Raw genomic sequence first — 17003 nt, 5'->3', positions numbered from 1 at the left:
TTGGGGAGGTGGACCTAATGTAAAAATTTACCTTAATAATAATATAAATTTAACGAAAATAATATAAAACTACTTTTAATGTCTAAAACAGATTTTTTTTCTCTCGTTTTTTTTTTTTTTTTTTTTTTCTTCCATGATCGCGATCTTTATAAATTGCCGTTTTGATTATTAAATCAACAAAAACGGAATTTTGTTTATAATTTGTGACCGACATATTTTTAAAATGTTGCATGACTTTTGGGTCCGGTTCAACTTTGACCAGCACATTATTCTTTTTTTTAAATTTGCTTTTGCGTTTTAAAAATAATTTATGATTCATGATTTTCACTTTTAGCATCGATTATTTATCATATGAGCAAGTTTTTCATTTAAATTCTTTTTTTTCTGTCGTTGCATGTAAATAGCTAGGTTTATTTTCATGGGTACAATTAGTAGCACCACCTAAAAATGCTGTAACCTTTTTTTTTTTTTTTTTTTTTTTTTTACAAAGGCATCACCACATTATCAAGGCCCAGAGGCCACTCAAGGATAAGGGTTAAAGAGTGTACAGTAGAAATTGGTCAATATAGTAATCATTAGTAATGAAAATTTGGTAAATTTAATAACTTATATGGAACGGCTCATCAAGAACTTATTTACGTTAGACTTGAACACAACCATATTGTAGTCAGCCGGAAAGCAGGAAAACGGAAGACAATTCCACAGGCGTGCAGTTCTAAGAAAGAAGCTTTGTTCATGGAATCTACGTTTAGGTTTAGGCACAGATAAAGAGTGGGGGAAATTATTGATAGTGTTTACAGCTAGACGAGTGTTTCTTGTGAAAGTTTGGCGAGGGGGGACCATAGATTGAAGCTCAGTTGAACACTTTCCATGAAAATAACGATACATCAGAGACAAACTCGCAACATCTCTTCTGTGAGATAGAGGTTGCAAGGAGGAGAAAAGGACATCTCCTACGAGGCTACGAAGTCTATTTTGAACTCTATCAAGGCAGGACAAGTCCTTTCTAGCAGCTCCTGCCCAGATGTGGCAACAGTATTCCATCCTTGGACGTACCTGGCTCTTATATAGATAGAGAATAGCATCAGCAGTGAGATATCTACTGGATCGATAGAAAGATCCCACCATTTTTCCAGCGGCCTTGGCAACAGATTTGATATACGTGTTCCATTTAAGATCAGGAGTAATGGTCAAGCCCAGAAGCTTGTAAAAACTTGAGGCCTCCGGTTGTGGGTTTGTTTTACAATACACAGAGGGATGAAAAAGTGACCAAAAAAACAAAACATATAACAAATAATGTTACCAAAGGCAAGATGAGTTACTCTTCTACCTAGCTGGATAAGTTTTTAGTGTTTTTACTTATTTTAAAACGTTTATTCGGTTCAGAAAACAAGTAGTGTCGCGTGTTACACAAGCACGAGAAAAAAATGGCTGCAAAGTATTTCTGACATCTTTGAAATCTCGACAATTACTTAAAAATAAAAAATTATACAAAATACTGTTAAAAACCCACCCAATAAATTTTACCGTGACATTTATTGGGTGAGTTTCTACTACTGTTTATATTTTTATTTTAAAGTCATTGTTGAGACTTCAAAGATTTAAGAAATACATTGCAGCCATTTTTTTCTTGTGCTTGTGTAACGCTCAACACTATTTGGTTTGCCAGTGTTTGTATTCTCCAGTCCTCCATGGTCCCCGGTTTTCAAACTTAGCAATAGTGTACCAAAACGGCTGTTGTATTATACCACCATTAAATATTTCAAGTGGTTCTGAAATAAAAGAATATCTGCTCTAAATTAATAAATTTTCCTCTGTGTCCGTGTTTTTGTGTTTCTTTATAGAAGAGAATGTTAGAGAAGTTATATAAAATCTAAAAGTGCATTCTTATGTAAAATTTATTGTGGAAGACAATGGAAGTTCTGAAAAAAAAATAGTAGGTTGGTGCAAAAATAATGTCGTCTTTACATACGTAGTTGAACGTCAAAAAAACGACATTATTTTTGCACCAACCTAATAATTCAAGTAACTTGATTATGTAGTAGAGCTAACATCTACTCAATGCAGCCGCCTTCAGCCTCAATCATCACTTTGATATGGGTCCCGAACTGGGAGCCTGCCTTTTCCACAAGCACTGGCAGGAACTTGGTGAATACTTCGTGAATGGCGGCAATCAGGCTGGCTTTGGTGTTGTGGGAGGTCATGTTGGTGATGTTCTTAACCTATGACTAAACGAAGTAGTCCAGCAGGTTCATGTTGGGGTAGGAGGGGTGCCAGTGAGGGAAGGGTACAAAGTCGTAGCATTGTTTTTGAAGCCAAGCGTGGGTCTTTTTGGATTTAGAGGCCAGCACAGACTCCTGCTGCCACACGCAGAGTCTGCTAGCAACCTCGTGATTGCATCAGGTGATCACCACACTCTCCAGCACATTCAGGTACACTTTGGTGTTGACTTTCAAGCTGAATTCGAAGATGTGAGGTGGCATGATGTAGCCGTCACTTGAAACCACACCAAAGACCATAACCATGGCTGGAAATTTTGTTGAGCTGTGCACTCAAGTGTTGAACTGTCCAGATTTGCATTTTGAGGGTGCTGGCAATGGTCCTGTTGTCATAATTTGGATCGGTAGAGGATCTTGCTCGTTGAACATTGTGTCACTTTCAGACATGATAGAAGACTCCTGTTGCTCTTGGAGTTTGTACACAACTGGCCAACTAGTAGATGGTCTGCAACAAAAAAGAAGAAAAGCTGTTTTCATCAAATGGAAATGAAATCATGTTGTCTTTTCTAAGGCAACAATTTTATCGTTCCACCCTGCAGTGATCTTCATTCAATTGCAAGCAATGACAATGTCAGCTAGTATAAAGATATATATATATATATATATATATATATATATATATATATATAATCTCATAGAAATTTCCAGGTTGGTATCTGGAGGCACATTTAATTCACTGGGGGAGATGTACCTCCAAATAAACTCACCTGGCGGGTAGGCAAAAAGGTACGCCACATAATGATGTACTGGTAATCTGCTGCAAGATACCTTCCTGATGTTTGCTGCAGCGAATGGTGACATCTGAAGTGTGTACGACATGAAGTTGCAACCCGTGGATCACTTAAAACACTTTGTAGCTCGAGTTGGCTCAATCCTAATGAACAAAATGTATACTCAGATCCGAGTCCTGCTATATATCTCTATTATTATATAAAAGGAATTTTGTGTGTGTGAGTTATCGACTATGGACTCGCAAACAACTGGGACGATTTTTATAAAATTTTACACAAAGGCACTTTATGTGATTGGCAGTGTTCTTAGATTGATTTTATATCGGAATACAGTAGAACCTTGGGATACAGCATCAAAAGTTAGTAACAAAATACAGTACAGTATATAATACACATGTATAATTAAATAGTATTATAAATAACACCGTAAGGCGGGGCCAAATACCGTAACCAGAGGCTGGAAAAACATTGTATTCCACATAGTAATCTGAAAAAACTGTATGGTCACCATATCCCGGGGTTCTACTATACCTTTGATGAGTATCGATAATCGAAAAAATCCAATGGAAAACGGAACATGCGATTTTGACTAAAGTCAACACTTTATACAGCCTAATATCACATGTGCGTTTGAGAAGTTTTATTACCACGCAAGCTGAAAAAATCCAACGTATAAAATCGTCAGTAGGTTCTTTGATATGACATGAGGTGCTTTCAAAATAAGTTTGGTTGAAGCACAATTGCACTATGTTACTTGACTTTTCCACTTTAAATTTAAATTCAAGCCATTATCACAGTACAAGCAGTAAGGCCAGGCATATAAAATCAACAGTAGGTTTTTTGATTTGACTGGGGCACGTTTGAAATGAATATTTGTTTAGCGCACAATTGAAGCATGATACTTGACTTAAGCCGTTATATATAAAAATAATTTTATAAAATCAATAGGTTCTCTACAGTGCAATATAGACTACACTGTATTGTGGACTAAGTTATTGCAGGAAGGCATGTGAAGCTTCTTCTCGGTGTACTGTGATGGATCCCCAACTAGAGCAGGCAAGCAATCGATTTGATTAAAAAATGGGGGATTTCACTAATTTCGATAATAAAAATGGGAGTGTGAAACGTTTGTTGAATATCATTCAATCCCATCGGCCAGAACAAAAAGATTAAACTAATAATATATTATACGAAATTTAAAACCTCCAATTTAATAATTAAAAACAATAATAATACTAACACCACACTAAACCGAACTAATGTAGTGTATGAATTTATTTGCCCTTTGCAGGTCTTCGAACCCATTCTAAAAATTCATACAACGTATACATAAGCCACACCACAACAACACTCTCCTGATGACTAACCTATCATTTAGCTGACAATAGCACCATAAAACAACACCCAAAACTCCATGATAAAAACCTACAGTCGTCCGACATTAGAAATATCTTAACTAACAATACTAAAATTTGATACCTTAACAATTGCCCACAACAACTAAAATTACTAGAAGCCATACTAATTTAAAAAAAAAAAATATTAACCGGATCTCATTTGATACAGGTGCAAATATATTAATTGTATTCAATAACTAATAATAAACTAAATAAATAAAATATAAAATAAGAAAATCGAAATCAAAAATAAAAATAATTCGACCTTACCTATCCTGTATCCACCTTTTTAACCAATTAAAAAAAAACCCAAAAAACTAACTATAAACACACCAAGCCTCAAAAGAACAAGAAAAAAAAAAAAAAAAAAAAAAAACGCCAACAACAACAACAAGTGCTCCTGACAGTGATTGGTTGAATCGATAGAAAGCACTTGAGACAAATATGACCGAACAACAACTTTTGAGCATTATAATATATATAATATGCCAGCTGAAATAAAAACGACTGCTTGGCAAATTGAAAAGATATCCAAAAAAATCGGAAAAAAGAATAACTGTCACGTTCAATCAGACATGCTGGAAATGGTAATTAATAAAAACTGAATAAAGTGCTCAATACTGTTGTAGAGCAAATATGCGTTTTCTTTTTTATTACCGTATCTTTCTGTTAAGTTACATTATTGTTTCAGCTACTCGGCCGTTTTTTTGGCCGTCTGGAGCTTCCTCAGACTTTTACAGAAGTGTTCGCTATTATGGGATGAAAGAGTGAATGAGGTCGGGGGGGGGGGGTGCGAGGAGGGCGGAAGAAAGAGAGGAAGGGGGGGAAGTTGGGAGGGGGCGCTTGCTATGTTGGTAATGTTTTAGTTTTGGGAACTTGTGGGGGAGGGTCTGGGAAGTCCATTTCTGGTGTGGCTGAGGGTATAGGGATACATGGAGGAGAAGGGGAATATGTGGGGGTGGGAGGAGGGGGGTTACTTTGAAAATTCAAGTCTTAATGTTAAAGTTTTTTGCGTCTCGTTGGTGAGATGATTTCTTGGTAAGTATGTCTTGACCTGTTGGGTGTTCGCTTATGTTTGGAGGCGGGGGGGGGGCTATGAAATTGTTTGGAGAGGGTTAGCTAGTGGTCGCGGGCACGGGTACCCCCCCCTGACCTCACTCACTCTTTCACCCCATAATAGCTAACACTTCTGTAAAAGTCTGAGGAAGCTACAGACGGCCAAAAAAACGGCCGAGTAGTTGAAACAATAATGTAACTTAACAGAAAGATACGGTAATAAAAAATAAAACGTGTATGTATATATATATATATATATATATATATATATATATATATATATATATATATAATCTTTACCCTTATGACTTTTAAGGATTTCTATTTCCTTCCACCAATTTTTATCCAAAGAAAAAAAAAATCTACAATTCTGTCCTTTTTCTGAGGAACGTAAATCTATCTCTGATGAGTGGTTTGGTAATTTCCACCATTCAACGAAACACGTGTAAGACGCACTATACTAAAAAGAACATGAGTGTGATGCAACTATATCTTTGGTTTGGAATGTTTACTTCCGAAATATATATATCTACTATTATATAAAAGGAACTTTATTCATATGTCTGAGTTCATTCTCTATGGACTTGAAAACGGCTGGGTCGATTTTTATGGAATTTCACACAAAGGTACTTTATGTGCCTGGCAGTGTTCTTAAATAGGTTTTGTGTCGGAATGTCTTTTGATAATCTAAATAATCCGATGAAAAAAGGAATAGGCGATTTTGACCAAAGTTAACATCTTACAAAGGCTAACATTACAAGTGCGTTTGAGAAGTTTTATTGCTGCACAAGTCCAAAGGCCCAGCATATAAAATCAACAGTAGGTTCTTTGATATGACAAGGGTGCGTTTGAAATGAATGTTTCTGCTTAGAGCACAATTGGAGCATGATACTTGACTTTTTCATTTCAAACTTTAATGCAAGCCATTATATATATAAAAATAATTTTATTACATGAACAGCAGGTTCTCTACAGTGCAATGTAGACTATGATATATTGTTAACTTAGTCACTGCGAGAGGCATGTGAAATTTCTTCCAGGTGTATCACAATGGGTCTCTAATTAGAGTTGGCAATCAATCGATTTAATTGAAAATGGGCTATTTCGTCGATTTTGATAACAATAAAAATATGGGAGCGTGAAGCATTCGTCGATAATCATTCAATCCCGTGCAATGTCAGGTCGCCCTGCTAGTCATTTTATAAACATAATGAAAGCAATTACAGTAGTACCCTGGGATATGGTGGCCCTAGGATACGTTTTTTTTTTTTTTTATTTATAACATACATGTGTATTATAAACTGTACTGTATTTTGTTACTAATTTTTAATGCCGTATCCCGGGGTTCTGCTGTAAGTACATTGAAAGTTTATTCATGCTCCCTCTTGAAAAAATTCAAGGAATCCGATCCCTAAATATTTGGTGAAAACGGAAAATACAACTTAAACGATTGAAGCTATGTGCCTGGAACTGTCTTAAAAAGATCCAAATTCTGTGAATCGGCAAATACATATCATCTTGTTAAGTTGGTCTTCATATCAATTGAATATCATTAAATCGTTTACTTGCTTGATGAATCCATCAGATATTTTACGAAATTGTTAAACTGGCTGTTGGATCGATGGAATGTTTTCATCCATTTGTTAACCTAATTATGCATTCCAGCAGACATTAAATTGTTAACTTGATTGTTGAATCTGTCGGCCATTATTGTTACAGCCAACCGATGTTGTCGTTAACCTGATTGGTCGATCCATTTCGGATGAAAATTACTTGATCATTGGATCAGTTGAATAGGACTGTGACAACAGAGTATTCTTTTCATTCTTTTGACTCTCGGGTATATATCCGATACAGTTAGACACACTTAATCAACCAAGAATCACATCTGTCTATATAAAAACATATAAGATATTAACGGATATATACTCAAAAGTCAAAACAATGAAAAGATATGCAGTTGTCACAGCCCTAATTATTATCAAACTAGCAGGCCATCTGGCATTGGCCGGTCATATAATATGCTTCAATATGATATTTTGATTAATGCCAATTTCGTATTTATTTTTATATTATATTGGACTCAATATATAGCAATAATTTAAAGTTTTTAAAACAATGACTGGTGCGCCACCACTGAGAATCTAAACCAAAACGTTTAGCTTACAATTTACTTTTTCCTTTGATGTTAATGCCTGACCTATGAAGACATATTTATTGCAAAGCTAAAAAATAAAACAATAGCTATTGCGTTATGCATGCATATTCGTAATGCTGTCATTTGACCTTCACCTGGCAAATTCCATTTTTTAAATTTTCATACTTTTGCACCGATTTTTCCTGGCTAAAACCCAAATATAAAGTTTTGCATGGGTTCGAATACCCTATATATTAAGTTTCATGTCTGTAGACCAAAAACTGACAGTTTGGTAGGCAAAATGTTTTAAACATATATACGCATACATAAATATATATAGAAAGAAGTTTGTGTTTACTATAACCTTTTTATGCAAATATAAATCATGTAGAATATCTGATGAATATAATGAATTACACGTAATAGTTAACTAAAGATGATCATGCCATAAGAAAACCGAAAAAAAAAAACTAATAGGGAGTTAAAATGAATCTTTAAAAGAAAATGCAAATTAGCTACATCTTTTGGAGATGAATGAAATTCCACGACCCATATATAATAAAGTTGTATTTTCTTAAATAGAGAAAAAGGGTTTTTCAACAAATAGAAAAGGGTTTTTAATATGAATATCAATACACAAAAACAAACCAAATTTATAGGAGTGTGTGTGTGTGTATATATATACAGGGTATCCCAGAAGTCGCGCACCATATATTTATATTTATATTTTTTGTTTCAGATTTTATTCCTCATTAGAGTAAAAGAAAGTTTTATAAAGAGAATCGATGCATGTATTCAGGCTGAAGGTGTACAATTTGAGCATCTATTGTGATTTTGATTAATAAAATTGATATTCATTGATATTCATATTGGTTTTTATATAAATCTACATGGTGCGCGACTTCTGGGACACCCTGTATATATATATATATATATATATATATATATATATGTGGCTAAGTTCATATTAATGAATTCAATATAACTAGAAAAAAAATGAATTTCTCGAACTACCGATATTACCAATCGAATTAAGCATTGTTTATTTAATATTTTCACACAAAAAAATTATTTCTACTTTTTTTTTTTAATTAGAAATTTCACATAATTTTTATATGCAAGATTGTAATAATTGTCTTCAAGTCTAACGTAAATAAGTTCTTGATGAGCCGTTCCATATAAGTTATCAACTTTACCAAATTTTCATTACTAATGATTACTATAATGTCCAATTTCTACTGTACACTCTTTAACCCTTATCCTTGAGTGGTCTCTTGGCCTTGATAATGTGGTGATGCCTATGTAAAAAAAAAATTTAAAAAAAAATTGCTCGCAAGATTGTGAAACTTTCGGCGTAACATTTTTTCTATAATCTCGAACAATAATTAAAAAAAAAATTAATTTAAAAACAGGAACATAAAAAATAATTAAATTAAAAAATGATAAAAATTGATACAAACTTTCAGAATAGGAATGGACGGAAGCACATCTGGGGGGGGGGGGAGAAATCTGACACCTTTACCTCCTTTTACTCTCATGATTTCATTTTGAAACAGCGTAATTTTGGGTTTCCGTATAATGGTATACTGTTTACAAACCTTTATTTGTTGCATTTTTGGCGAACAGCAGAATTGCTTGCTTTTTGAGGGCTAATTAAGCTATTTTTTTTGTACAAACAAGGTGTTTTTATTTTGTTTATTTAATTCAATATCTTAGCACTTTACTAATTATCTTCGAAATAGATCCAGAAAACTAATATTTATCTTTTTAAAGGATTTTTACAATGAATTTATTTAACTTCAAAATTTAGCTGAATTGGTTAGCTCGCCGTGGAAACATTTTTCATAATTTTTTTTTTTTTTCACGTGTACAAATTTTTTTCCTTTAGGAAATTGACTTTAGTTTCTAATCTTTCAAATACAATCAAGAAGTAGTCAGAAAGCTTAAAAAAATTATGAAAAATCGGCTTTCAAAACTAGGTCCCTCTGTCTTTATCCGCCCATTTTTGCCCGTAACTATTTTTCTCGTATCATTTTATTCAGCAACATTACCGATTTCCCTTAGAAAATTAGACCAGTCGGAAGAAGCACTGTTTCCACGGCTGGAAACTTTCCCGTTGTTCAGTTTTCAATTTCGGTTGATAAGATTAAAAATAAATGTTCCTATTTACAATGCCTCCCCACGGGACAGAGTTAGACACCAGGGTCGTTTTTTAACGTGGAGAAAAGGAACAAAAATAAAAAATTGTCTCAGTCGTGAAGGATTTCTCCTCCACTGACAGAGAACAAGAAATTGAAGTGCAGTGCAGTGCAGCACTGCAGCATCTAAAGAACAGACACCACACTCTGATCTTGTCCCGAAGGCCACAAGTAAAAATAAATGTTACTAAAATTATTTTTCATTTTAAATAAAAAATAAACACTAAATAAAAGTTGTTTCAATTATTTGTCATTCTAAAGTATAACAAGATATTTTAATTTGAAATAAAAATTGGTTAAATTATTTTTCAGGGTTTTCTTTTTCTTGCATTTTACATAAGTAAAAGATAAAAGTGGTTTAAATTGTCATGTGCCGACTAGTCAGCTTTGCCTCATTTCGTTCTGTTTCACTTTATCTAATTTTTGATCGCAAGGGCAAGGCTGCTTCGTGCTTACAGCCTTGCTGAGGGGGGGGGGATACATCTTTTGATTCTTACACGATTAAAATGTGTATTTACTCTAGTTTATATTACCTTTTTGCTCGAGATGACTCCTCATGTCATAAAGTTTAAGATAAGAAACTGTTTGACTGCCTTATTTTTCTCATATCATCCGCAAACCCTATTTAGAGACATTCTAGACTCGAAACTTGATATACAGAGTGCTGAGATTTGGGAAAATCTTGGTAATCCATTTCGGCCAGAAATTTGTCTGTTAAGGGGCCAAAGTTCAACGATTTGACCTTTGAGAACTCTACCAAACTCTTCCGCCAATTTTGTGTATAAACAATTGAAATTTTAGATATAGGTTCCTTGGACATGGATCTAGCTTAATAACTTGATTTGAGCCCAAAACAATAAATGTTAAGCGGTCATAATAGGGGTCAAAGTTAAAAGAAATTGACCTGCGATCTTTACCAAATTACTCAGACAATTTCTGGTTTAAACTAGTGTTGGGACGATTCCTAATTTTTATACGATTCCGATTCCAGGAAAATATTGATTAACGATTCCGATACCAAGTACGATTCCGATTCCGATTCCTAGGGAATTTATTGTTTTGAAATATACCAGGTAGTTTTATACTTATGGTCGGTAGTTCCCAAATATGTTCCCTAACTTTGGAAGAGATATTTTATGTCTACACCGTCGTGTTTTGGATTAAATAAAATTATTATATAGCAAACTAAACGGAAAAACTAGCAAAATTTATTCTAGAGAAAATTTTACTTAATTGGAATACAGAAAAAAAAAACTCAAAGAAAATAGAATTTATCCTTCAGAGAAAAAACAAATAAAATAGAATTTATATAACAGAACAAAAACAAGAAAATTAGAGAATAAATACACACGATTCATTATTTTGGTCCTCATAATTAACAGATTTAATGAATTCAATAAAAAAAAATATAGCCGAAGAGAAAGAAAATATATACTAATTAAATATAAAAAAGATAAATATTTAATTTAATAATTTATAAATTACTGTACACATAGGTTCGAAAAAGTTGTCAAAAAACAAATATATAACAAACAAATATTATCAAAGGCAAGATAAGTTACTTTTCTACCAAACTGGATACATTTTTTTTTTTGTTTTTATTCAATGTAACATGTTTATTCAGCTCGAAAAACATGCAGTGTTTACCGATGTATTGGAAAATTCAAAATGGCGCCCGACACTCTCTTTAACATGGTAAGTTCGGGAAAAGGTGCTATAAATAATAAACTAGACAAAAAACTATTAAAAAAAACACCGAATATATATCAAAATATGTCACGGTAACATATATTGAGCGAGTTTCTAGCAGTATTTTGTATAGTTTATTATTTATAACATCTTTTCCCAAACTTACCGTGTTAAAGAGAGTCTCGGGCGCCATTTTGAATTTTCCAATACATCGGTAAACACTGTGTGCTTTTCGAGCTGAATAAACATGTTACATTGAATAAAAACCCGAAAAATATATCCAGTTAGGTAGAAAAATAACTTATCTTGCCTTTGATAACATTTATTTGTTATATATTTGTTTTTTGACAACTTTTTCGAATCTATGTGTACAGTAATACAAACCCAACTATAAGTCCTTAGTAAAATTCTATTTATAAATACTTTTTAAAATGAAATTATTTAATTAATCGTAAATATTATTTAGACATAAAAATTAACTGATTACAAAACCTTTTAAAAATATATATATTAATTTCTTTTTCGTTCGGCAAAGAACTGCGCAAAACACTTTTAATTTTCAATTTAAAATTCTAGAAAAAAGATTATATTATTCTGCTTTTAATATAATCAAATTCAGGGTTTTATCTTTCTGGAGAAAAAAAAATAATGGATTTTATTTCAATGGAATTAAAAAAAAACTTGACTGAATTGAATTACCCTTAAATTAACGAAGGGAGTTATTTAATAACTTTAGGTTTGGAAGAGATAGGTATGGGGTCGATTTTTTTGAAACTTCAAAAGAAACCGACTACTGTCAAAGGCTTTGCGAAATAATACAACGTGATCAATTTCATTTTAGAGATATTTCTTTCAAAAGCCTTCTTTTAAAAAAAGAAAAAAAGTATATTGTTCTATTAAACCTTTTACTGTTTAAATAATTTGACTTTGCTCGTTTTATTTTAAGAAAATATAAGTTGAAAAAGCATTTTCATTCAGTATTAGAAGATTTGTCAGTAAAAAAAAAAAAACAATCGCCAAAAAGATAAGCGTTTTTATTTTTATTTTTACTCGCAATGTAGAGCCCTGCATACTTCTTTTCAAGTTAACTCTTTTGTAGTTTTGATTACAATTTCCTTGGCCTTCGGGACAAGATCGAAGTGTAGTATCTGTTCTTCAGATGCTGCACTTCTATTTCTTGTTCTCTTTCGGTGGAGGAGAGATCCTTCACGACTGAGACAATTTTTATTTTTGTACCTTTTCTCCACGTTAAAAAACGACCCTGGTGTCTAACTCTGTCCCGTGGGGAGGCATAGTAAATAGGTACAATAGATCTGAATGAATGAACCTTGTAAGGGAGGGGCAGGGGCACTAAGCATTGCCCTGTTAATAATGAATTTCTTTGGTTTCTTTTTATTTCTCTCTTGCGGTTAGAAATATCAGGAATTTTTTTTCTTTTTTTCAACATCAGACTAAAAGAATCGTAATGAAGGAATCGGAAAATTAAGGTATTTTTTAACGATGCGATTCCGATTCCGATGCCTCCCAAAATACACGATTCTTACGATTAACGACTCCGATTAATCGTCCCACCACTAGTTTAAACATTAAAAATTTTACATAAAGGGTATTCAGAGATAAGGCAAGCTTTTTAATCGGTTTGGGTCTAAAATTTGAGCTACGAATATATAAATGTATGTATGTATGTTTGCATGTCTGCCTAAAACTTTCGACAGAGGCGACGAATTTTCACAAGATCAGTATCGTTTTGAAGCTCGACCCTTCAGACGACAAATACCGAAAAATTGGCTAGAAACATTACTTTCTTCACCCTCAACTGGGCACTTTTCTACAGAGAGGGGGTCGCTTTTTTCACCGATATTTTCGGAAGTCATCCTCTCTTTTCGATTGTCTAGCCTTAATTTAAACCTATGTCACTTCCGGTTTGAAGGTGGTCCTAACAGCAAAGACGTCACGTTTTTTTTTTTTCCTCCTTCACGGTACGGGTTCGAGCCTGCCTTCCTACTATCACTTTTTTATTTTTTTTTGCCCAACACATAGGCAACGCCGGGCACCCATGCTAGTAATAAATATAAAATCTCCAACAAAAATATAGTCAAGCATATTTTACGACCGGACAAGTAAAAAAAAAAAAAAAAAAAAATTAAAAAATAAATAACCGAAACGAAATTGGGTGCTAATGCAGAGAGTGATCCGCGCTATTTTTTAAAATCGTATTTCCACGTTTAATTAAAGTTTTATGTTTTTTTTTTATTCAATTGTGACGTTAAAGTACAGAATAGGTACAAAACACCCTCCCCTCCCCATGTTAAGAATGGCTTTTTAAATAATAACGTTATTATTTCAGCACGGATCACTCTCTGCATGAGTACCCAAAATTGTTCCCGTTAAGAAAGTTAAAATATACCAACATCGCTTGTCAAGCGACCTCGTGTTTTTATTTTGCTTCCGTGAGGCGATAAATAAATAGGGAAAATACCATTTTCATTTATGTAGGGGTGATTTGTTACCCAATTTGAAAAGTAAGTCACTCCGTATGTTGTAATTTTATATATACGTTCTTAAAGTAAAATAGTCCAATATTATTATTAAACAGTAATGTAATCATTTTATTGTTTTTCAAAAGAATTTTTTTAATGAGTACATTTTTTTTTTTTAATCAATTGTTGGTGGATTGTGAGTGACCACGGAGAAAGAAGATAGCTAATATATTATATACATATATATAAAAAAAATAATCTTGCTATGAGTAGTACCATTACTCGAACCCGGCGAAATGCTTGTTCGTGGCCCCTCAGTCGCCATCAGATTTCCATCTGGGTATTACTCATTATTTGCAGCATCGTTTATTGCACCTCCGTCATACCAATGTACGACGAAACAGCCCGCCCTTACGCGTTGTCTGTATCCGTCATCCTGTGTACGGCCCTGTTCGTCGCTAGCCTGGCTACTAGCCTAATCGACCCGGCCGACCCGATATGGATAAAGAGCTACAACGATGAGTTAGTGTCTCTCTGGAGAGCCTTCGCCGTTTCCAACAGAGAGTCCGATATCGTGGTTAACGGCCATCGACTCCGTTATTGTTATGCGTGTGCCGTTTATGTGCATGCCTCGTCATTCCATTGTTCGTTCTGCGTGAAGTGTATCCATAATTTTGACCATCATTGCTTCTGGATAAACAACTGCATCGGCAGTCGGAATTACGGCTGCTTCGTAGCGAGTATTTTCTTCGCGTATCTCACGAATGCCTTTATGTTTCTGACATCTTTGCTAATCGTCGTCCATGTCCTCAAGACTAGGTTCTACGAATGCCCGTTGTTTACGCACGGACACGCGAATTCATCATATGACCACTCTTCAAACTGGTCGACCGTCAACCCCGTTAGCAGTAATGCCAGTACAACGACAACGCCCGAGGAATTTTCTATCGAATGTTCACCCGCTTCGTACCAGGTTCTTTTCGTGAAATGCAATATCGAAGTCTGGTTGAGTGTCGTGATCTTAAACCTGCTGGTTTTTGCCGTGATATCGGCCATGCTGTTTCTGATAGTTATTTTCCATATCTATTTGAGAGCGAAACGACTCTCAACCTTGCAGTTTTTCCGTCGACGAAGAAGACTGAAAAATCGTAACTTAAACAGGACGCCACATGTATTAATTACATAAGGACTATCATTTGTAGGGTGGGTGTCGTCGTTAAGGACTACAAGAAGTTGTTCGCTCTTTGATAGAAACTTGGGTAAATTTTTAGATTAGGTCCACCTCCACAATGTTCTAAATGACGACCATATAGATTTTTCGACTATGCTGAATACGGAAATCGCATTGAAATTTTGCAGAAATATGTAGTTATCGAGATATAAAAAGTTGTATTATGCATTGTATTCTTTGGCGGCCATCTTTTTACGTGCGTGCGCCATAAACAAATCTACGCGCGTAACAAAGATGGCCGCCAAAGAATACAATGCATAAAACTATTTATATCTCGATGACTACTTATTTCTGCAAGATTTCAATGCGATTTCCGTATTTCAATGTAGTTGAAAACCTAGAAAAGTCGTAATTTAAAAGAAAATTGTGGAGGTGGACCTGATCTAAAAAATATCAAAAAGGTGCTCTATTTTGGGCGGACAGCCGTAATACTTGTCATTTTGTCTTGTAAATTTTAGTTAAAGCCAGGAATTTATTGGTAACCTCGCAGCATAGTTAATGACCAAGAAATCGAAATAACTCTCACGAAACGCATTAAAATGTAACGTTCTACTGACATGTATGCTTTATAACGTTTTGAATCGGTATTAAAAGGTGTTTTTATTGTTATACTTGGATTAAGAGCTTTAAAGGAAATAACGTCTATACTTTTTTCATTCTGCGTTGAGATACTACAATTTAAACAAAACGCTTTTAAACAGACTCTGAACGTTACAAGTATACAATTCGGTCGAAAATTAAGTAAAGTTATTTGTTTACAACTTTTCGAATGCTACAAGATTATCAAATTACTTTTTAATCAACCTTTTTAAAATTCGAATCCAATTTCGAACGGTCACAAAAACGGATTCAAACAAAAGAAAAAAAATCGTTTAAAATTGCTGACCTAGTATTATAGTGTGTTCGAATTTGAAGTTGTCTTTGAATCATAGATTATAAATTTTGAGCTTGAAGGCGAAGTCAATTATTACAGTTCATTTGTGCACCCCAACCAAAGTAGATGAATTTTCTCATGCGCTCCTGTCGTATCAAAGAACCTAACATTGTTACACAATTTTAATATGAAAGACACATTTTAACTTGCATTTCTTTTAAATAATAAAAACATGACGTTGAATATAAATTGCTAAACGTATTTTGAAATTTATTCGGAAATGTTTATTGCAGTTAAAATAATTGTTTAATATTTTAATTTGGATGACATTTTGTGTTTTGTTAAATATGGTGTGAAATAAAATGTCTGAGTTTAAACAATATTTGATTATGCGGATTAGTAATATTTTAACTATCGCATTTCAGGTGAAACCATTATTACACATTTGCGTCTTATGTCGCACTTAGTATAAATTAAAAAAAAAATAATACAAATGACCAAGCAGATGGGCTAGATTTATGTTAACAAAAAATCACCCACATTTGTTCTGGTATTTTGTTTAAAAATGGCGGAATTACAATTTAGTCAAAATGATCGATTGCAGTTTGCCAGTTACGCCCCGCCTCCATCCTCCTCCAGGATCTTGATGACTCCGCAACATTAAAAAATGATTCTATAAACCAATGAATCTTATTTTTACTTGTAATTATTTTTCTACTGGATTAATTTTTTCGTAATTTGTGGAATCTATACTTATTACGACATGACACGTAAGTACGTAATGTTTTCCCCTGAAATGTGTTTCACTACACTGAACAAGCACCCAATATTTTTCTTTTCCTTGTAAAAGAATGTTTTTCTCTTAATTGTCTACGCTAGTGAACTGTAATAATGGAACACGTTAATGGTGCTAATGCACTTACTGTTAAGA

At 33.7% G+C, this 17003-nt stretch overlaps 2 protein-coding genes across 2 annotated transcripts in view; both read left to right on the top strand.

Annotated features, from left to right (window-relative positions):
* LOC145242568 (BTB/POZ domain-containing protein KCTD9-like) overlaps window positions 1-17003 on the top strand; it is an 86713-nt gene that overhangs the window by 13181 nt on the left and 56529 nt on the right. The gene's annotated exons all lie outside the window — the stretch shown is intronic.
* Window positions 12522-16454, top strand: LOC145242567 (uncharacterized). The gene has a single exon (XM_080105657.1). It carries the CDS (start codon window positions 14233-14235, stop codon window positions 15151-15153), a length of 921 nt encoding a protein of 306 aa, XP_079961783.1. The 5' UTR covers window positions 12522-14232; the 3' UTR covers window positions 15154-16454.

Source organism: Euprymna scolopes, chromosome 21 (genome assembly GCF_053919585.1).
Source record: "Euprymna scolopes isolate OS-2025 chromosome 21, ASM5391958v1, whole genome shotgun sequence".
NCBI lineage: Eukaryota > Metazoa > Mollusca > Cephalopoda > Sepiida > Sepiolidae > Euprymna > Euprymna scolopes.
The sequence above is the reverse complement of the archived record's forward strand: the minus strand, read 5'-3'. Positions and strand labels throughout refer to the sequence as shown.